Genomic DNA, 22,374 nt, shown 5'->3' with positions numbered 1-22,374 from the left:
CCCCAGCGCTGGTGCTCCCGGCAGGGTTGGCTGGCTTTCTGCACTGGTTTTACCGCTGCGTGGTGCTGGCAGGAGCCCAAGGCTGGCACGGCTGGCCAGGTCAGCCACACGGGGATCTGTGGGGCATCACCTGGGACAGGCTTGCCACCCCTTAACCATGGGAACATCGGTCAAGATGTAATGTCAACAAGAACCGATATCACAGAATGATGCTTTCTTAATTTCACCAAAGGTCTGTGTGTTTTAAGGAGCTATGTTTTTCTTTGTATGGGAGGACAAATGCAATTTTAGCATGCCTTTTATTTCCCAGGTTCCAAGGGAGAGGAGGTCTTCCACAGCTAAACCAGAGGTAGAACATCCCGACCAAGATCATAGCAAAAGGTATCAGTTTTTATTATTGCATGTCTGCTTAACCCCTTTCCTTCCTAGACCACCAAAGCTGCTGGAAAAGAGAAATTGTTTGTTTTTACTCTGTGCTCCAAATTCCTTTGCTGCCCCAGGAACAGGATGGCGATTGGACCATTATGTGGAGCTGAGGCCCACACTGCTGCTCATCACCGTCCATCTGCTTTCTGTGTGCCGGTGTCATGCAGTCAGCATAGCAAAAGCTGCTTTGCAACCCTGGGCACAGCCTGGTAGCACAGACACCCTTCCCGAGGCTGCGGAGGTGCCTGGTGACCCTTTTACTTCTGCCTGCAGTTGCCTCAGTTGCTCACGGCTGGTTTTGTTCTTCAGCACCAGCAGCATTGCTTCTTCATGCATGGGCTGGTAGGGAAGGACTTCAAAGTGCTTGCGACTTAGTTTTGGTTTTGTATTGTTCACGGACTTCTTTAGTATCCTCTGGAACTCCTTTCTTCCCTCCTTTTCCTGCCCTCCCTCTCTTGTGCCTTCGAAGCAGAAGACTATACCAATTAAGTAAATATTACGAATGTAAGGTTCATTCAAGCCAGGCTTCCACTCTTACCTTCCTCTTCCTTTGGACAGACTAGAAAGCTTGAAGGACTCAAGGTGAGGTTTTTGTGGTCTGGCTGAGCCGACTGAATGACTCTTCTCTGAGAAGAACAGTCTAGTTCCCAGCCACGTGTTCCCACTGCTCCCCTCGTACCAGCCCTGGTCTTCCACTGACCCATAACCTAGCAGGCAAAAAAAAAAGAGGCTCATTTTCTGCCAGTGGAACAAGCCAAACTGGCTCACCAAGGGGATGGGAGAGTGTCAGAATTGGTGCAAAGGAGGGGGCAGGACAATGTTGTGGGAAGGGAGAAGGGGAGGGCAGGCAGACTCAGTGGCTGCTCACTATGAGGTCAGCTCAGCCACAGGTCTGTGTTGTCCTGGCAGAAATGAGTGTGCTGGGGTGGAGAGCGTGAGGTTATGCAAACCACTCCAGGGAGTCTCGGTGTGGATTTTCTTGGGAGTTTGTGTGAAAGAGGAGTGTAATTTCCCTGTTAGTGCTTCCCAGGTGGCGTGCGGTCCTGGGGCAGAGGAGCAGCAGCCTTGCTCTCGGTCCTTTCCATCTGCCAAAGAGCAGTTTTATGGAGCTGCACGTGCCGATGCGTGGTGGGAAGGGTCTTGAAGCTCTTACTTTTGGGTGACTGTTTTCCAAGCAGTGAGGATCTGGGCTGTGAACCCTTACCCTTTGCTCCAGCGTAGTTCATCTCCGAGGCAGGGTTGTTAGCAGTGGGTGAAGTTACTTTTTTTGAATGAGTTTCTCAGCTTTGCAGGTCAGGATTGAGCTGTTCTGCACAGGCAGGGGAGCTGGTATCAGCTGTCCCTGTCCAAAAGGCCGAGAAGTATTTCTAGTTCTTGTTTAGTGAGAAAATCAGCTGTATAATTTATGCATTATTTTTTTTCTTTGTCCCTTAAAGGAACAGCATCCCAAATGTGACAGAACAGTCGCTCATTTCTGCTGGAGAAAACAGAGTCCAGGTTCTGAAAAATGTGCCTTTCAATATTGTCCTTCCACACACGCCCCAGATGGGCATGGACAAGAGAGGCCACCTCACAACCCCTGACACAACAGTCACCGTTTCGATTGCCACGATGCCCACCCATTCCATCAAAACGGAGACACAGCCCCACGGCTTTACAGTGGGCATCCCACCAAGTGTCTACCACCCCGAGCCCCCCGAGCGGGTGGTGGTCTTCGACAGGAACCTCAACCCCGACCAGTTCAGTTCCAACACCCAGCCTCAGAACTCCCAGAGGAGAACGCCAGACTCCACCTTCTCAGAGACTTTCAAGGAGGGTGTGCAAGAGGTACAAAGAGAGACGGTTGCTGTGTGTGTGCATGTCTTGAGCTGGATGGAGAGATCCTGCTCTGTCTTAAATTGTTCTTGTTATATGAGCCAGGAATCTGTCCAGTGATTTAGAAATGGAAGACTTTCTCAGAAAGATACATAAATATAACTTAGTAAATAAAACCTTCACAACATGAAATCGTTACCAAATCAAATGACTGATCTTACTAGTGACAGAGCCTTCAGCTTGCAGAACATGGAAATAGTTATCTTGATGCACAGCACAGGGCCAGGTTTTGCAAGAGTTGAACACTCTGCTGTGCCTTTGCAGGTATCAAAGCAAAGTGACTGTCTGTGAGCTTCCTTACTGCCAGTTTCTAGGTGTGGGGTGTGTCAGTGGAAAACACTCTGTTTATTTTGGGGCCTTGGGTGAGAGGTAGACTTGGATGAAAACCCATGTTTTTTGTTTTGTGGTATCAACTAAAAACAATAGAGTAACTGTGTTCTGAGTTTTTAAGCAACTCCTCAAGGAACTATGTAGTTATCCCCTTTTTTGAAATTTGGGGAAGCTTTAAAATATTGCCCCAAGCAGACTCAGAAGGCTTGTGAGATGTGCTTAGTTGACACCCAAAAGTTTTGGATTGAAACCCTGCTTAAGTGTCCTGTTTGCACAAACCAAAAATCAGTTATCTCATGATCAATTTGCCTGCCAGAAGTTCTGTGGTAACAAGTATCTGTTTAATCTTGACTTTCCTTGTTGCTGCTGTGTTAATTGTTGTTTTGTTTTGTGTCTACCCCAGGTTTTCTTTCCTACTGAACTGAATCTCCGGATGGCCAACATGAATTCAGAAGATTATGTGTTTGACAGCATTTCTGGGTAATGCTTTAAGCCCTCTACTTGCCCATATACCCCTTTTCTTTTACAGTTGGCTTGTCCATATGCTCATGGAGCAGTGCAGCTCACTCCCTTCTGTGCTGAGTGTCAGGCACTGGGAATGCTGTAGATCTCAAATCCACAACAGTGCCTGCTCATTTGAATTTGGGAGCTGAAAATCTTGCCTGTATCTTAAAGGGAAGCTACGTGCAGGGTTGGGAATACCACCCTGTTTCAGTCCATGTCCTTGCAACAACTCCATGTCCCGTGGGAAGGTGCAGTGTTGTCTGTGAGCTCTGCCATGGTCTCAGAGCTGCCTTTCAGCTGTGTCGCTCTCCCTGTTGGAAACCTATAGCAGAAAGGGGAAGGATGAAATTCATCTGAACTCCAAGGGAGGGGAATAAACTTGTTGTTTGGTTAGCTGCAGTTGGCCAAGAAGGAAGAGAAGACTGTGGCCACTGAATAGCTTATTAGCTTGTGAATTTTAATGTAATTGCTAATAGATGCTTTTCCATGGGAGCAGCTTGCTGCTCTCAGCCTGAATAGGGCGCTTCCAGCCTTGCCTGCTGATGTATCTTGGGATTTAGCTTGCCAAGAACTTCTCTTAAGTGTTCATTCATGAAGGAAATGATTGAAAAAGGGGCTCATCCTGTTTTCCTACTTCCTTGCCTGTTGGTGGCTTAGTGAGTCAACTAACGACTTTGGAATTCTTCCAAATTAGATGCAGAACATTTAATCGGCTTTCCAGGAAAATGCTATAGCAATCACTGCTCTCCTCACTCTGTAGGAATAACTTCGAATACACTCTGGAAGCCTCCAAGTCCCTCCGACAGAAGCCTGGGGACAGCACGATGACTTACCTGAATAAAGGTCAATTTTACCCGATCACACTGAAAGAAGTGAGCAGCAGTGAAGGAATCCACCACCCCATCAGTAAAGTCCGAGTGAGTGGCAGCTCTTGTGGCTCTTGGGAAAGAGGGTGTGTACAGCGGTAGCCTTAACTCTCCCAAAGTGCAGCAATCTAAACCAGAGCATCAGCGCTAAGGCCAGCTTACTGCCTCACTTACGTCAATGCTCGTTCCTTTGCTGTCCACCTACTTCCAGACCAGCCCATCCTGGCTCAGTCTGTTAAGAAGTGTCAGCACTTGTGTGAAGGTGATGCAACACCTGGAGTGAGATCCTTGAGCTCCAGTTAGGAGAGCAGTTCTGCTCGTTGCTGTTTATGACCCAGAAAGTGCTGCTGTCTGCCTTCCTGTTTGGCAGCAGGGTGCTGGGTACACTGTGGTGCGTCAAATTGGAAAGCCTAAAGCAGAAAACCTGATACCAGGGAGAACTTCCAAAACAAATGTACTCTGTGGCCTTTTCTTTCACATGTTTGCATTTTGTTTTCTTTATTTATTTATTTTTAATCTTACCCCTCTCCCTCTCCTTTCAGAGTGTCATCATGGTCGTGTTTGCTGAAGACAAAACAAGAGAAGATCAGCTCAGGCACTGGAAATACTGGCACTCAAGACAGCACACGGCCAAACAAAGATGCATTGACATAGGTAAGGAACACTCTCACTGCTGATGTCAAACTCCAAACCTAAGTCCTTGGCAAGGCTTGTTTTTTCTGCTGAAGCTTTGTTATTTTAAGGAAACTTTGGCTCATGGTCTCTGCTATCCATAGCTTTGCTGAAAGCCTTTTAATTGGTTAGAACTAGTGCAGTAGTTTGTTTGGCTCATTAAAGAGACCGAGTTTTGAGGGTTTTGTTTGGCTGGTGAGCAGGCTGACTTAATGGTTTTGCATTGGGAGATCTAACACCCCACGCCAAACTACAGTTGCTTTGGTATATCCTGGTGCTTGTAGCTAAACTGCAGCTTAGAGACTCTCTGGCTATCCTAGATACTGTGTTTCTTCAAAGGACAAGATCCTCATAGAAATAACACTCATGATCCTCCTTCCAACAACTTCGCTCACAACTGGTCTTTGGTACATGTTAAAAAAGAAAACACTGCAGATTTCCACTTGCCTCCAGACAAGGCTGGGGCTGGCTGACTTCCAGCCTTCTCTGGCTGAAGGCTGGGTTGTACTCCTAGTCCCTTCCTTCTGTGAATAAAAGCTGGGATTAATCATTTGGCACTTAAAGCAGACGCGCATGCAAATCTTTGTTTGTTATTGAAGGAGTTTTATTGAGAGCTTATGCTCTCGCCATACAGGGCAGAGTTTCCTGCACACAGCAGGCTATGGTGCAGGATGGGCGATGTTTGCGATGTCTGCCTTTCTTGCTGGAGTTTCTAGTTTGAAATTTCTGCCTAGTCCCAGGCTTTTTAATGATCCATTTTTAAGTATAGTTCAGCTTTTTCCTCGTGAGGGTGGTGAGGCACTGGCACAGGCTGCCCAGAGAAGCTGTGGATGCCCCATCCCTGGAGTGTTCAAGGCCCGGGTGGATGGGGTCTTGAACAACCTGGTCTAGTGGAAGATGTCCATGCCAATGGCAGAGGGATTGGAACTAGATCATCTTTAAGGTCCCTTCCAATGCAAACCATTCTGTGGTTCCTTTTTCCCTCGAGGGGTTGCTGAGGAGTTGCAGTTTCTGGCTGCTTTGTGGGATTAAGGGCTCCAGATGGTATCCCTCTTCCTCTCTCTCATGCATCCTTCTTTCTAACAGCCGACTACAAGGAGAGCTTCAACACCATCAGTAACATTGAGGAGATCGCATACAATGCCATATCCTTCACTTGGGACATCAACGAGGAAGCAAAGGTATGTGACCATGATTATATTTCCTGTCCTTTTAGCAGATTCAGGGGCTGGGGGAGGGGAAGGGTGTGTGGCCTACCTGGTGATTAGCATGTAACAAGTTTGTTTACGCTCTTACATTAGGCAAAACCTTCTGGCTATTTCTTAAGAGGGTTTGCATGTGCAACCACGGGGAGCTTTGCAACTACTTTAAGGCTCTTGGCAGAACTGCCTACCTGACAGACAAGTACTGACAAAAGGAAGCACGAAGCATTTCCAGGGCAGATGGAGCAGTGCTGGAGGTGTGACGGAGCGTAGCTGGGCTTGGCAGAGAGCACGGGCTCTCGGAGGATCCCGGCTGGACGCAGAGGGCAGTTTCTGAGGGAATTAAAGCTGTGGCAGTGGGCTTGCTTGCAAAAGGGAGAGTAGCTGCTGCCATTGAGCTCCCAAAGCATGTGTTGCTGAAACTGTGGATCGCAACACCCAGTGACCTATTTCAAGTTAGAGCAGCCTCCTGGTGAACTCTGGTTTGATCTTCTTTCAGGACTGTGGGCGTTATGGTAGGTGTGTAAGTAGGGACAGCTACTCTAGCAAGTAGCTAACTGCAGCTATTAGAAGCTACTCTAGCTTTTGAAAAAGGCCCATGTATCTTTTTGGTGCCAGGTCACAGAGCAGAATCACCTCTGTGCCCAAGGCATGTCCCACCAGTTTGTTGCTGGAGTCAAAGAGCAGGAGTTTTCTTTGGAGAGTTTTGTTACTGCCTGTTTTGTTTTGGGTTTTTTTTTTTTAATAGAAAATACTTTCCTTCAGTTTTTGGAGGCTGGCTGTTCTGTTGCTAGTGTGTCATGTGCTAGTCACCACTGTCATGGGGAAAGCTACTGGTGGCTACAGACTGCCACGTCTAGGCAGAGCCTAGCTTGGGGGACACGGGAGCTCTGAGCAGAGAATGCAAAGCTCCTTCTCTGGAACTGTGTGTGCCACTGTGCTCTGCAGGAGACACGAGATGGTGTCACTGCACAGAGCTTGCTGTCCCCATGAGCTTTGCTCTGTGCTGCACAAAGGCTTTGGAGAACAGAGACAGGTAGGGCTTGTGTGGGGACTGGTTTCAGCTCTGTGGGAGAAGTTTGGGGCACCTGGCAGGCAGCAGCAAGGAGCTGTGTGCGCTGCTGATGGAAGTGCTGCCTTGCCGCATGCGTGACGTGGTGTTGGGCACCAGCCTTCCCTGTTCATCAGACTCTGCTACTGGATGTGGCTTCAGTCAGGTTGAGAGGGATGGCAGGGAGGACCGTATCAGCCTTCTAGCATCCTGCAGCAGGTGTGATTTATTTTTTTTTTTATACATGAAGCACGTTTGCTCTGTGAACAAACAGATGAAGCTTTGGAAGGGCTCTCAAAAGGAGGCAGTAAGTATTCCCAAAAAGGTATCCTGCTGAGGTGGTGCAGGTGGTGCAGGAAGGCATGACCAAGACTGACTTTGTAGTTACATAGGCAAATTCACCTCCAGAGTCACAGTTTTAGTGCGTGAGATCCATGTACTTTCAGTATTGGTTTGTATGAACCTGCAGAGGGGACTGCTGATACCAGGAGCATAAGCCTGGACTCCTGCGATATGTATCATATTAAGACAAAAGTACTCTGGATTTCAGTGTTCAAAGAATTAGCATTTTTAACAAGTGCTTTCTGTATTTAAGCATTCGTTTAACTTTATTTCTTTTCCTTGAGTATGCGTTTTGTCAATGGCTGGATTTTTCACTAGTAGAGCTGTAACTCTTTCTCAGCTCCTGTGATCTTATCAGGAGCTGTGTGAGCCAATTTCAACAATTTTTATTGCATGGTTCATTTATCTTGCATGTGCTCTCTCTTTTGTTTTCCTTTTTCTTTTTTTTTCAGTTTCCCACCCCCCAAACAATAGTCTTGAAGTATGTGAAGAGAGCAGGGAACAGAGCTGAGTTTCTGATGGTGCAGAAAATCTTCCACAGTAATAAACAGGGTCTTAATTTTTATGAACAGGAGTAGTGTTGCATAGATTACATATTTAACCAGCCAGCAACCCTTGATTATTATATACTTGCTTCCCAAGCCCTGGAATTATGACCTGGACCAGAGCCAAATTATTCTTCTGGAGTTGCCACTTCTCCCATTTCCCTCTTGCTCCCAGTTTGCTGTTGGAATGGTTTGGTCCTGTGCAGAGGTATCCAACAGGAGGTGATGAAGCTCTGCATCTGGGATTTGTGATGTAATTACTCATCTAGACACCCAGGGATTCGCCTGTGTGTTTGGTTTAAGGAAGAAATAGGGTATTATTATAAGAAGTTATCCTTAGCACCTCTGGGACCAGGTACTTGCCCTTCTTGTGCTGGTCCTCATTGGGGAGTGTACAGGGGCATTGGACCTCTGCTGCCTTGTCTGTGCAGGAGGGTGTCGCCTGCTCCAGAGACTGCTTTGCCAATCCCTGTGGGGCACTTTGGGGTTCTGTAAAAAGCAGCTTTCTGGGGAAGAAACACTGTTTTCAGGTAATGTGAGCCACGTGCTCACTCTGTAGCAAGGAACACTGCAGCTATGGCATTGGGAGATGGAAAGGATGTTTGAGATGCCCTCAGCAACCAGTATTTCCCAGTTTTGTTTTGCTGGGAGAGCTGAGGGCAACGCCAGACACAGGTGGTAGGTCTGGCTCTGTGTGGATGGAGTTGTCAGCCAGTTGGCTGCGTTGGTGTGCTCTTTGGGAGCCCATTCGTGTGGAATCCAGGAGTGTTTCATGCATGGCAGACACTTGCCACTTGGGGACCAGGTAGTGTCCATGGTTTTCAGAGCAAATACTGTGTGCGTCTTTCTGGCAGCTCCTCTCTGCCCTCTTCTGTTGCTTTGGGACATCACAAGAGAAGCGGCCACTTTATGGATTAGTGGTGGGCTAAATAACCTGTGTTCAAGCTGGGAAAGGACCAGGGATCCAGAGCCCCCTTGCTCTGAGACAGTGAAGGCAGCCGAGGGTGGGGAGGAGAAGGCAGACTGTCCTGAAGTGCTGCTCCTGAGACTGGAAGGAGAGCGAGGACAGGGCAGAAGGATGGACAGGAGATGTTGCCCAGTGGGGAGGTGGTGATTTTGGTGGGCTTCCAGGTGTCCATGTTAGATATGGGGTCTGACCCCACCACCTGACAGATCACGGGAGGGGAAGAATGAGATGAGGAGGCAATAGTACTTTGTGAGGAGAAAGGGAGAGAGGATGAACTGGGAAATCAGGTGATAAACTGGTGAGTTGTTGAATTGGATATTTAAGCAAGCCAGCAGAGCTACTCAGTCAGGAGCCATCCTCGTTGGGTGCAAGCATGGTCTGATGAGTCTGACAAAGATGTGTAGCTGATACACTCACTTGCACGCAACAGGTAATGCTGGAGTTACCCTGGGGCTTATGGAGACTTCAAACAGTTTCCCACCCTGTCCCGGCCGTCTGCTGTGTTGGGCAGACAGTCAAGGTGGGGTTCTTCTCCTGTGAACAGCTTTCAGATGTCTGAACACAAGCTCGTCATCTTTCACTTGTATGACTTCATTAGGTGTCTAGAGTTGGGATGGAGCTTTTTCTGGAGGTGCCTGCCTATCCTTGTTGACTGAGCAGGCTTGGCCATCTTTAAAATCAGGGCATTCTGAAGGTAGGGAGGAAGAATTTGTCCTTGCAGCCCTCTTTTATCAGCAAAAGCATTTGTAGGTCCAGTTCATGAGTTTTGGGGCTGGGAACAATCTCTTCCTAGGTCTGTACAACATAACCAGTTCTCTTTCTCTTAGTGGGTACCCACTTTCAATGAAAATTGCCAGTTCATGCACTACATAACATATTTCTTTTGAGTGTTTCCTGCTACTGTTCACGATGTTGGCTATTGTCCTGTTCTCTCTTGTTACCCGTTAGGCAGTGGAGCAAATTCCCTATCCCTTACCTTTGGCCTGGGGACATGGGCTGCTCTCAGGTTAGTGCCAGTTGAACAATCTGGACAGATCGGTTTCCCATGGGTTAACTGGCTTTGCTGGATCCCGCTTTACTCAAACCCTGTCTGAGCTCCTGCTCCGTGTGGTGGGAGACTGGGGCCTCATGTCTGAGCAGGGCCAGTGATGATAAGAGCCTCTCTGCCCCGTTTTTGTAATTCTGCCAGTGCAAGGACCCCACTGTTGTGCTGGGACATCCTTCCACACTTGCCAACAGGTCACATCTGAAACATAGTGTTACTGGAAGCAGCTTGCAGAGAAGGGCCCCCATGGAGGTCTTCTGTCTGGCTTGCTTTAGGCTGGCTGGTGGGACTGGAACCAAAAAAGGTGTCACTGCACATTAAGGGATCTATTGTCCTCCCACTCCTTCCCTCCACACACACACCAAAGGTGTTGTAAGCCAGATGCTCTGTGTGAAAAGACCTTTTCTACTAAGAAGGGATACATAATGAGGGTGTAAGAGGGGCATTTAGAGATGGAGAATATTGTAATAGAACTTTTTGCTGTTCCCCTAAAGGGAAGGTGCTGTGGTATCTCTTCAGTGATATCCTCAATGACAAAGCAATTCATGCTGTAATGCTGCTCTTTTTTGTTATTGTTTTTGCTTTGTTTTTGTTGTTGTGTTTTGTTTTCTTTTTTTTCTAAGAAAGGTGGAATGGTCTTGCATTAAACTAATTTGAGGCTAATTTGTGTTGGCCTTTTGAAACAGCAGATTGGGCAACGAGGGTGGTCTTCTGCCAGATCCTCCTCTGTGGTGACTGCAATTCTTGAGCAGGATTTCTTTTGTTCCAATAAGCTCAGTTTTTGGAGAGGGTGGATCTCTTGCTACAATTTGAAGTAAGGCTGGGGTGTATATCACTGATATATTTTTAAGAGTTTTTTGGTGTTAACTGTAGGAAGAATTTCAGCTTCTTTGATTAATGAATATCGCACACATTTATATGGATGCCATTGTAATGAAGCAGCAGTCATATGCCTCATTAAAGAAGGTGTTGCCACCTTCAGCGGCACTGAGGAGGTACAGGTTTGGCTAGTTGGAAATGAAACTATGAAATGTGATGAGTCAAACATACTTAGAGGAAGGAGATTGATTTGAAGCCAAGGCTGCAGACCACAAGTACTTTGAGGCACAAGTACACGCAGCCTTTAGAGCAGTGACATAGGAAAGTCACAGCAAGTGCTGCTTACCTGCCTCTCCCTACTCAGTCCTGCCTTTTCATAAAAACAAGCATGTGTTGCCCTTGATTTTAAGCTTTGCAAATTGGAAGCGGGTTTTCAACTGTGATTTTTCTTCAGGACTCGGTGCCCCAAACTCCACCATGTCTCTGGTCTTCCAACCACCTGTGAAGCTCACAATGTATTACCTAAAGCTGGAAGAAAAATCTTCCCAAAGGTAGCTCTGGTATAAAGAAAACAGGGAGGTGACTTTTTTCCCCCTCTTCTCCATCCCTTTCATTCGTGATGGCAAAACTTCAAAACTTTTCAGCCATTTTTGTGCCTTTGTAAATGTAATTCTTTCAGGTTTGTGTTGGGTTTTTTCCTTTTTTTTTGGTTGTTTGTGTGTTTTGTTTGTTTTTTCTTGTTTGCTTTTATGTTTTTGTTTAGGTTATTTAGTGAGTTGGTTTTGTTTGGTTTGGGGTGTGGTTTTTTGTTGTTGTGTTTGTTTGGTTTTAAACATTGCCAGTTTTGGGGGGCAAACTGCTGCTTTTGCTTTCTTTCCAACCAACAAAAGCTGACACCTGGCCCTGTACCTTTATCTTATCAGAGCGTGGGGTAGGAGGAAGCCTCTGTAGGACTGGGAACCTCTATCCCTGGGTTTCCCATGTGTTCCCTGTATTTCCTTGCCTCAGAACAGGTTGGAATAACAATCAGCATTGCTCTTTGTGAGTAAGAATATGTATTTTCCTTTCATTACCATTTGTTTTTGTTTTGTTGATGGAGTGAACTCGCTAGGAGGATGTTCTTTTATCCGAGGCTGAGCCATATTTCCCACTCGGCGTTCCTTGACGTGGTATGGGACCCGTGGCGTGTTTTGCGTCAGTCACCCGAACTGGGTTTGGTAGGTTTGGATGCAAACGAGCTTCCCCGGGCTGCGAGCAGGAGGCGCTGGGTCTGGCTGAGCAGAGCTGGGAGGGACGGGGCCCTGTCGTACCTCTGCCAGACAACCCTTATTTGGAGCATCCGATCCCGAAGGCAGGAGCCGTCTGGGGAGCCCACAGGTGCATGAGTTGCCCAATTCTTTTTTATCACTCTTTCCTGGCTCGCCTCCTGCTGATGCAAAACCTGCGGTGCATGTGGGAGGTGAAGAAACGAATGTGAGAGCAGTAAGATTGGCCACCTCTCAGGTGATCTGTACCAAGCTTTTTATTTCCTCCCCTTCTCCTTTTAAAGACAGGGGAGCCTTCCCAGCGCTGCTCGCTTGGGACGTGCCGTGGCGGCTGCGTGCGGGCAGACCCGTGCCTGCCCTGCCTGCACCCCGAGCTGCCTGGCCGTGACCCAGTGCCCGTCCTGGGAGCCGCGGGAGCTCAGCGGTGCCCATGGACAGGGGCTTGGGGCTGTGCTGCTGGGGTTTGTAAGGCTGTTTGGGCTGGAGGTGGTTTGCATCCAGCCAGCTCACAGCACAGATGAAGGACATTAAGGCCTATCTTGTGGACAAATCTGTAGAAAAGACCCTCTTTTTTTTTTTCCCCTTTATGCTTATACTTGTCCAAGCCTTTAGAGAAACAGCGTGCTTTCAGCGCTTAAATAACAACCTTTGAGCTTCTGGGTAATTTTTCTTTAGTGGAGGGCTGATAAATGAGTTGTTTGTGGAATTTGGGCCTGGGGCTGCTCCTTCAGGTAGCCAGTGAGGAGCATGGTGACCGCATGGCTGCGTACCCCTGAATTGCATGGGTGTCTGTGGGATACCAAGCAACCTGGCAGCTGCCAGGCTTTGCATTGACATTCCCGGGATTCCTGCTGGCAGCCGGGGTGGGGAGCGGCCATGTCCTGGCATTGGTGATAACTGTGAAGCTTCCAGCTCTTAAGTGTTGGAATGTGCATGTTGTGGTTCTCCAAGGGTGTCTTGTCCATACCCAAGTCCTTTTATTTAGGTCTGATGGATCCTTTACCTTATTTGTTTCTCTGTTTTTTAATCATCTGTTGTAGCCTCAAAGGTTCCTCTTCACATCAGTTTAGTTGAGCATGTGTGTGGCCCTTTGTCCTGCAAAAAGTGAAAATAACACATATATTAAGTTGGCTGCCAGTAGGATGTGTGGTGGTGGGTCTGCAAGCCAGGCACTGCGTTTGTGTTGGGGAAATGGTCCCAGGACACACTGGAATTCCTTTGCCTGCTGTGTCTTGGGCAGAACATTGAAGTTATTTAGCCAAGATCAAGAAAAACAGTATCCAACTGCATTCCCTGGAAAGAAGCTCATTGCAGTTTAACCTGTCCTCGATTGTTGTGTTGTAGGCTCCAGACTCTGTGTTCTCTATAAACACAGTAATCCAAAATCAAAAGCATTTTGACAATTCCAAGTTGAATATAATATTAAAATGAGAGGCTTTTGCCTACTAGTCCTAGAAGAGAGTGAAAGTTTTTATCTGAATTCTAAATAGAGAAATACCCAAAAGACTTGGATTATCGATGTCTTCATCCTCTCAGTACAAAAATAAAATGGAGCATAAATAGGAGGAGGTGAATTAAATTTAGATATCTTCTATTGAAACACAAGCCATGCGGAGCACAGCAATCAGACTGGAATAGTATCAAGTCCGTCTTTGTAGAATCTTATCCAGAAGGATGTACAAGACTTTGCACGGTGGGGACATCTGTTACGTGGCCGTTGTGGCTCACCCGTGCCTGTGTTTGCTGGGCCAGAGTTTGCAGTGCCGAGCTGCTGCCATTACCTGTGGGCGCCCCAGATGGTGTTGATGTGCATCTACATATTGTTCCTTGTCAGCTGAGCTTTGCAGTGAGTCAGAAGAGGCCACACAAGGTGACATTTCATCTGAAGTTGCTGCATATGTAACCTTTGCACTAATCAGAATTGCTGGTGCTTTTTGCGTGACAAAAGAGCATGGCATCCAAGATAAACCGAGGAGAAGAGATCTGGGTATGCAAGCCTTCATTTTAAAAGAGGCATCTTTCATCTCGCTGACAGCGAGGTTCCTGCAGCGCTTTGATTGCCCTTTAATTATCCCTGCTTTTCCTGGTTTGTTTGAAAGGCAGATCTTGTTAGAAAAAGGTGCTGTGTGGAAAGAACTTGGCTGCCTCTGCTGCCTTTCCTTCAGGGCACACAGCAGAGCTGCTGGATTATTTTTTTTTCTGCATTATTAAAATGGAAGATTGTTTCTCATAGATCTGGAGGTAGGCACGGTGTGTTTCTCCCGAGTCAGGCGAGGAGGGGTACGAGTGGTTGGGTGTTTAGAGCAAACTGGGAAGTCATGAGGTCTGGCTGCTTCCCACACTGACTTCCAGTGCGATCCTGGGGAGGTGCTTTATTCAATCCCTCCGCCTTGGGTCTTTCGCTATGTGCGCTGGGCTGCTGCTCGTGTGCCCCAAAGGCTGCGGGAATCCCAGCCTGGAGCTGGGCAGAGGGGGCTCTGCAGGGGTCGGGGTGAAAATCGCCACATGTGGGGGCTCAGCAGCTCATACGAGCTCACAGCTTTCACGTCATTTGGTGTTTTATCTGAAGCCCCACTGTCGTGAAGCCATTTGCCTCAATGAGAATCTCAGCTTTCAGGAATAGCGTTTTTTTTTTTTGAAAGGGCATGGAAAAAAAAGATCAACCAAAAAGAAAAGGAAAATAAAACCTGGCTTTGGTTGGAAAGATAAGCCTGGAAATATGATTCAAATATAGACTAAAGGCTTAATTGCCAAGCAAGTAAAATAACTTGAGAACAGGTTTCTAATCCTCTTAGAAATCTCAGTTTTTAAAAAAGTCTGCCTAACTTTTGAGGGCTTGACTCACGTTTGTAAGCGCTCAGGCTTGACAATGCTCTATTTTTAAGTGCTGTCTTTATGTTCAATCTTGGGAGGCAAGATGGATTTTTTTTTTTTTGTCTTTAAAGTAACAACATCTTAATATAGCTGAGAATGCGGAACTGCCCTTAGAAAAATAGGTTGGACACATGAAAAGGAATCTTGCTCAGCAGGCTAAAGATGCAGAGCAACTTCTGTGGTTACGTTTTTCTTTCTTCTGGCAATTTTGGGGTGGGGATGTAGCTGGCACAGTCACTTGGCCTTACGTTTATTTTCTAAGGCAAATCAAATTGTCCTGAACAAAAAGCAGCTGGCTTGAAACTTTTAGCCCAGACTGGAAAAGCTGTTCTCTAAGACGCTGTTTTTGTGGAAGCTAAGGCAGCGGGATTGCTCAAAAATATGTGTTACAGGATGGGTAGGGAGAAGTAGAGGATCCTTTTGAATGTATGAGCAGAAGACAGGCTGGCTCTCTGCTTCAGAGAGGTGATTAGGTTTCAGTTGCCATCTTCTTCCCTGAGTCCCAAAGACTTGAATGGCATGAAAATGAAGTCAGCTGCTTAAAACCAAAGCTAATCAAATGAGGAGACTCTGAAGTAGGAGGATAATCTTTGTCATCTGACTGGCAATCCCGAGTTCCCATGGGATACTCACGCAGCTCTGCTGCCCTGGCATGTGTCTCTTGTGCTGGGACTGGCGCTTCTACCTCCAGCCCAGAGTGCTGTGTGGCTGTTAAGTGTGAAAACTGAAGACACAGACCTGAATTAATCCGGTAAAGAGGCAACACCGCTTGCTAGGGAGCTGGTGGCTGATGCTGCACATCGAGTCTGCTGGTGTGCGGTGGTGTGAAATTCAAAACAAGGGATTTCACAGAAGTTTTGGGGCCATGGTGGACCTGCTGACATGGCTGCTCGGGTGTCTTTTCCTGAAGAACGCCGTCATTTCTTCGTACGGGCATGAGAGTTGTTTACGAATATTCAGTATGGGTAAATAAACTTGAAATTAAAATTTAAAATGTAAAAGTATGCAAACAGCAGAGCTGAGACTCCCCTTTAAAAATAAAACCCCTGCTCAGAGTACACAATTATTCGTGCTGTGCACACATCTGATTACCTGGCTCCGAAGTGGGTGAAAGCAGCTCTTCACACTCCTGGAAGCTTTCCCTGGGTGTGCCAGTGCTGAAGGCAGCTGAAAGGGAAGGGGGCGGATAAAAGCCAGCAAAGCCATCCCTTGGGTTAGTCTGGGAAAGATGGGGAAGAGCTTATTTTATAATAATTTTCCTGGCTGTGATTTGGGGTGTATTTAATGCTTTCCAAAAAACTTGCTGTGGAGGGACGTGGGTTGTTTCATGCTTTCCAGTGTCCCTTTGCAGGGACCCGCGGGGACGTGTCAGCTCTGCGGGACGGGGTGTGTGTGCAGGGGAATGATGGGGACTTTGCTGAGCCGGGGTGTGGGCAGCTGCTGCTCACAGGAGCTGCAAGAAGTTGGGTGTGAATCTCAAACATTTCAACACGTTATTAGGAGATAAGATGTTTAGTTCTTCCCCACCCCTTCTGCCCTAGCCTTTGATACAATTGTTATATATATGGGGAGGGGGGGAAAGTTTGTGTCCTTAATCTAGTGATAGTTATTTCCATTTCCTCCCTTTTGCTAAAACCAGTAAAGGATGTTGCAGCGTCTGTATCGGGAAGCCCAATGACAAGCACTTTGCAAAGCCACAAATCTAACCCAAACCGATAAGGTTTTCAAAACCTACCTCGAGATTTTGCAGCTCCGGGACAGCTCCAGGAGGTGGCACTAACTCACCACACAGCTTGTAGTAATCACAGAATTAGTAAGTGATCAGTAGTGGGATAGTACTCAGTATTCCTGCGTACTCCTGTGGAATCTCTGGCAAGGTGCTTCGGGCTTCCGAGGCCTTGATTATTTTAATTTTTTATTTTAAACAGCAGCTTCCGAGCTTTTATTCTTGAGATGGAGATGAGCTATTGCAGGTCTTCATAGCTCATAAATTCCTGGTAATTAATTGTTGCAACTTTTTCTGAGACATGCTGATAATGGGGATTGTGTCTGGAGAAAAGCCTGGCACACAGCAAGCCTATGTCTGTATACAAAGTATTCTGGTCTATGTGTTCATATCCACAAAAGGATGTCTCTTCCTTCTGTTAAGCAGCATTGGACTTATTCTCTGGTTGTGATGTTTTTTAGGCAGTTACAAAAATGTAGTTAGATGTGTCTGAAATCACTCTCAATTGATTTTCTCCATGATGTTCAAAATAGTGTTAATCTTTTAAATGCAAAGCCCAGAAACTCTTTCACTGAAATAATGGCATTATCCCTGTGTTTAAAGATAATGTGTTGCCTAATTTTTTTAAAAGCTGTACATATCATTTACGAAAAGAAATGACAACAAAAAGCCAAGTAGTTTCAAGCATAAGCTGTGCTTACAGCAGCTTATGTAAAACTCATGGAAAGCTTTAACTTGCCCACAGTAACATACATTTTTCAAACATGGTTGTGTTTATGCCAAGATGATAAAACACTGGGCAGTGAGGACTGGATGTAGAAGAATTCCCGTTGCTGAAAGTCTGATGCTATTTGAGATCTGTTGGGTGGAAATATCTGGAAGAGATGGGTAGAGTCTTCATGAGGTTTGGAGGGTTTGAAATTCATTCTGAACGAAGTCCCTTTGCCCCCTGTAATGGTTCATATAAAGAATTAAGAATGTTGTATCGCTTTTTGGGGATTTTATTTGATTTCTCAGGAGACATTCCTGCTTGCAGTGGTGAGGACCAGCGTTCAGCTCTCACCCAACAGTCCCTTGCCCAGCGGCCAGGAGTCTGTGTGTCACTGACGGGCGCTGCTTTCCCCTTCCGCAGGTGTTCATCTCTGTGAACTGCCTCAGCACGGATTTCTCCTCTCAGAAGGGTGTTAAAGGCCTGCCCTTGAATCTTCAGATCGACACCTACAGCTACAACAACAGGAGTAACAAACCTGTCCACAGAGCGTACTGCCAGATTAAAGTCTTCTGCGATAAGGTAAGGTTGGGTCAATGTGGCAGTGACCTTTCAGGAAAGGCTGTTGCACAGCTTAGCAGAGTTGTTGTGGTTTGTGTGTCTTTTTGTTTTGTTTTAAATCTGATTTTGTAATTGCTGTTTTGGCTCTGAAAACTCCTGCCTGTGTTCAGCCTTTGCAAGGAGAAAAATTTCAACCCCTTCTGCTTGGCTCGTAGATGTTATGATGACCTCAGATAAATTTGCTGCTCTCAAAATGCTGGAGCACTGAGAAGCGTTCCTGAGCATTGACTTTGGAGAAAGGTCAATCTGGGAGAAGATTGATTGTCAGTGCTCCAGACACTGGAAAGTCCTGCAGAGTGCCTTCAGCAGGAGAGATCAGTGCAATTGATTGGAGCAAGTGCAGGCTTGTCTTTTTGCGCAAGTTAATGTTGTGCTGGTCCTTTTAAATTTCTTTTTGTGTTCTTATTGCATTTGTTCTTAAAAACAAACAAAAAAACCCTCCAAAAACAACAACAACAAACCGACCAAACACAAAACCAACCAACCAAAGAAGAAACCCACAAACCAAAACAAACAACTTCCACATCTTGTGAACAGAAAATGTTTGTTTTCATTGTGCCACTGTTTTATACAGCAGTATAACCAAGCCCATTTACAAGTAGGGTGAGTGCTGTAATTTGACTGCTCTGCCTAATGCGTTTATCACAGAGAATTAACACCTTTCCCAAAGCACTGCTCACCAGAAGCTCTGAAAGCAGCATAGCAGGAGCTGAGCTGAAAGCAGTTGTAAAAGCTTAACTGGGTTTGCAAAGAAAGGACATTTTCTGATCTTTGTCATGTGTGCCTGCCTGAACAATCTTTTGAAGGACTAGAGCAAGTAATGTGCAATGTTGCTGTTTCCAGAGTGACCCAGAGCTTTCTAGATGGGGATAAATGCTGCCTGGACTTCCCTAGTCCTCCTTTTGATTTCTGTAAGCAACACAGGCATCCTGTTTTGCTGGCATCCTGCTTGACTCTTGTTCTTTGCATCCAGCACTCCCTCTTCTTTGGGAGTGATATCTTGAACACCTCTCTGCAGCTGCAGGTCTGAGATGGGCTTGTGCTACCCACTCTTGGAGTTCTGTGCTGGCTTTGCATCGTCACATACTGTGTGGTTTTGCCTTGTCATCCCCCAGGACACTGTCGCAAAGATTAATCTGTGCCATTGATCTGCCTCCATTTACCTCCCAAGAGATATGAGCCCTCCACAATCTGCCTCTGCTGTAGCACCCCATTGACCCATCCTGCCACATTTTGTTGTCCATCTATATGCTTTTGAATAGGCCCTCCTGCTTTCCTGCAGGGTTGGGAGAACCTGCCTGTAGCTGCCTGCCAGTGTAAACTTAGTCATCATCCTTCAAGTGCCTCCTGAGATGACTCCTTGTCCTGGTTTTGTTAAAAACAAGTTTCTCTTTTAGTGAATTTGCCTGTCAGCTAAAGTCTTCATATTAACTGCATTTTCCTGGAGAACCAGGCACATGTTTTGGTAAACATAGCAATGGAATGCAAACTTATTGATAAGCATGGATGGACATCTCCCGAGAGGGGCAATGAGAAACTGGTGACCAAGAAACTGACCAACTGTGTATAACATTCCGTTCACGTGAATACTTCATATAAAAGTGGGAGATCACGAGGATCTTGTCCCTTTTTGCCTTTTCCTTATGGCCGACATTAGGAGAGGACCTTGCTAGTCATCCCTGCAAACTGAGGCCTAGTGAGAGACTGAATCCAGCTCTGGTTGGCTGTGGAGTCTAATCCAGGACTTTGGGTGCCAGCTCTGCGGTTGCTGAGACTTTCAAGATTGGTTTTGTATATTTTTCTCTATTCTTATTAGTAGCATTAGTAAAACATCTTTAATTTTTTTCCAGCTCTCTTCTCTCTGTCCTTCTTTCCCTCCCAATCGCCTCTCCTGAGTGGGAAGGGGGGAGAGGGAGGGTCAAAAAGGGGAAGTGGGGGGAGAGAGTAGGTTAACAATACATCTGCCAGGGTTTTATTGTCACCCCGCAATCTAAACCCTCGACACTCCTGTTGTGATGGTTTCTGCGAAGAATTTACTAGGGTCTTAACAAATGTTCTCCAGAGTATCTTAAAGGCTTGCCAGTGAGCCCAAGAGCCTTGTGTCTCATGGGCTTTTTTCAGCACCCCTCTTCCCCCCCCCCCCCCCCCCCCCCCGACTTTTTTTACCTCTAAAATGAGATGAAGGCAAGTATGTCATCTACAGCTCTTTTATTATCTGGGAGTCTTGTGTGTTATCAATCTATGTTCTCTACAGCACCAGTGAGTATAGACTTGCTGCAGGGAACAGGGGTTCTTTTACTCATAAATTGTCCAGTCAATTACTGACACTGTGCTAAAGCTACTGACAAGTTAATAAGACAAATTGGCTAATAAAAGGGCAGACGTGTAGTCAGTGTGTGGCTTAAAGGAGATCTTTTGAGTCTATACCATAAATTTCAGCAAATCTCTTAGTATAGTAATGCCAGTGATCTTCTATTTTCCTTCGGGATTTTGACCTTTCTTTCTGCTTTACTCGTCCAGATACTTCGCAAATTGGACCTGAATTAAAAGGAGAGGGAGGGGGAAAAGATTACTTTTCTTTATTTAATCTGACTGTTGTTGGTTCTGTGAACATGCAGTCAGTGTGAGGTTGGTGCCTTGTGATTCTGCAATTTGCATTTATAGAAATGGTGTTGAAGTTTGCTGCCTTTCAGATCCATGCTGGGTCTGGCAATGAGAGCTGGGGACAGAGCCCGACAAGCTGAATACTGTTTGTCACTGAATTGAATTAAACTGTGTTCTCAAAGGCTTCTTTGAGCCTCTGGGCAAGTGCTCCTGTAAGCAGACAGCTGCAGGTACTGACTTGTAGGCCCCAACACTGGCCACTGTCTCCAGGGTCCAATAAGAGCATTGGCATTTTCGAAAGAGCACCCATTTTCTGCCCTGCTTTGAACCTTGGGTAATCAAGCAGCTGGTCTTGAATGTTTACAGGACCATCGTTACTATAGAATCCACACGTATTACTGTCCTTAATGTGTTTGTCTTCCTGTGGCCACTCTTACCTGTAGAAGTGCTGTTATCCATGTTGTCTTTGTGGAGGGCCAAGTCTATACTGTAGAGGCCTGTTGGAAAAAACACCACGAAATGACAATGCTGTGGCCACCTAACAGGGACAGGCAGCTCTGTGTCGGTCCCTTCTGTTCTTTTGTTTGTTATGGCTGTGCTTGCATTGCATGCCTGAACTGGCCTTGAACCTGGACACTGGCTGGCTGTCATCTGCTGCCTCTCTTTTTGTGTGTGCTCTTCATAGGGAGGTGCTTCAATGCTCTAATCATCTTTGCGGTCCTCCTCTGGACTTGCTCCAACAGGTCTGTGTCCTTATGTTACGGGCTGTAAAGCTGGACACAGTGCTCAAGGTGGGCTGTCATGAGAGTGGAGAAGATGGGGAGTATCATCTGCCTCAACCTGCTGGTCATGGTTCTTGTGCAGCCCAGGATATGGTTGGATTTCTGGGCTAGGAGTGCACATTGCAGGGTTCTGTCCAATATTTTGCCTACCAGTATCCCCGGCAGCTTGGCCACTGGGACCTCAGGGCAGAGGAAGAGCTTGAACAGCTTGTGCGTGGAGTGCCAGAGCTGCACCCAGCACGGGAGGGGGTGCGGAGCAGCGCCCCATGCCCAGAGCACACCCGACCAGCACAGCCCCAGTGCAGAAGCCAGGAGTCCCACAGCGTCATGAAGGGTCCAGATCCCAGTGTGTTATGACTCAGTGTCGCATCCTCTCCCTGCATCTCTGTTGCTTATCAAATACATCATGTTTGTGGAACAGAGGGATGGCAGCTCTCCCCAAACTGCTGCTTCCCTTTCTCAGCCCAAGAATGTCTTACAAAGCTGGAGACTTTGAGGGAAAGAACAACAGCAAAAAAAATCCCAAAAAAGCCCTTAATGTATATACAAGAGGATGAAGTCTTGCTTTTCAGACAGTAGGCTGTTCCTTAGGTGATGAAGTTGGGAAAACCTCTTTCTTACAATCCCATTTATTCCATGATTGCAGAATACAGGATTGCCGGTGTCTTGTCTTTAAAAGTATCTGGTCCTGGTTGTCACTGAGCTCCGCTGGCAAGGCGGAAAAGCCTGTTATCAGAACATAGCTTTCTTTTTTTTAATGTGGCATTTAAGATGTGTTTACCCAGGCCCCTGTAGCCTGGAACAAGTTGACTTTCAAGCAGAGCTCTGGCTGTAGGTATGGGAGGGCAGAGGTTTTCTCAAAACATGTACTCTGGATGGATTAGCACGTTCTTCACAAGCAAGCAGGTGCTGTTCCCTGTAGCACAGTGTTTGAGTAGCAGAATTTTATTATTGCTGTGTGAAAGGTAAATCTGGTCTTTCTCCTGTCAAGCTGAGATCTTGTGACTGTTCTGGTAAGGGAAGATGCAGAGGGATGCAGGTCTGGCTGTGCTGAGGTTTAGGTGGGATGTCTTTGCTGTAGTGGGCTGTATCAGATTTACAGAGTCAAGCAAAGCTGCCAATGGCTGTGTCTTCGTTAGTAATTTTTTC

The 22,374-nt window shown here is 46.5% G+C and overlaps 1 protein-coding gene across 1 annotated transcript in view; it reads left to right on the top strand.

Annotated features, from left to right (window-relative positions):
- GRHL1 (grainyhead like transcription factor 1) overlaps positions 1–22,374 on the top strand; it is a gene marked incomplete at both ends in the record, with an annotated part of 38,723 nt that overhangs the window by 6,000 nt on the left and 10,349 nt on the right. The window contains 7 exons of the mRNA XM_080342684.1: positions 311–381; positions 1,863–2,253; positions 3,035–3,111; positions 3,896–4,052; positions 4,544–4,655; positions 5,760–5,854; positions 17,642–17,800. Of these exons, the coding sequence (XP_080198810.1) occupies positions 311–381; positions 1,863–2,253; positions 3,035–3,111; positions 3,896–4,052; positions 4,544–4,655; positions 5,760–5,854; positions 17,642–17,800 (1,062 nt within the window). The remainder of the gene's footprint in view (positions 1–310; positions 382–1,862; positions 2,254–3,034; positions 3,112–3,895; positions 4,053–4,543; positions 4,656–5,759; positions 5,855–17,641; positions 17,801–22,374) is intronic.

Source organism: Nesoenas mayeri (assembly GCF_963082525.1).
Source record: "Nesoenas mayeri genome assembly, chromosome: 3".
Classification (NCBI taxonomy): Eukaryota; Metazoa; Chordata; class Aves; order Columbiformes; family Columbidae; genus Nesoenas; species Nesoenas mayeri.
This window is presented reverse-complemented; position numbering and strand designations above follow the sequence as displayed.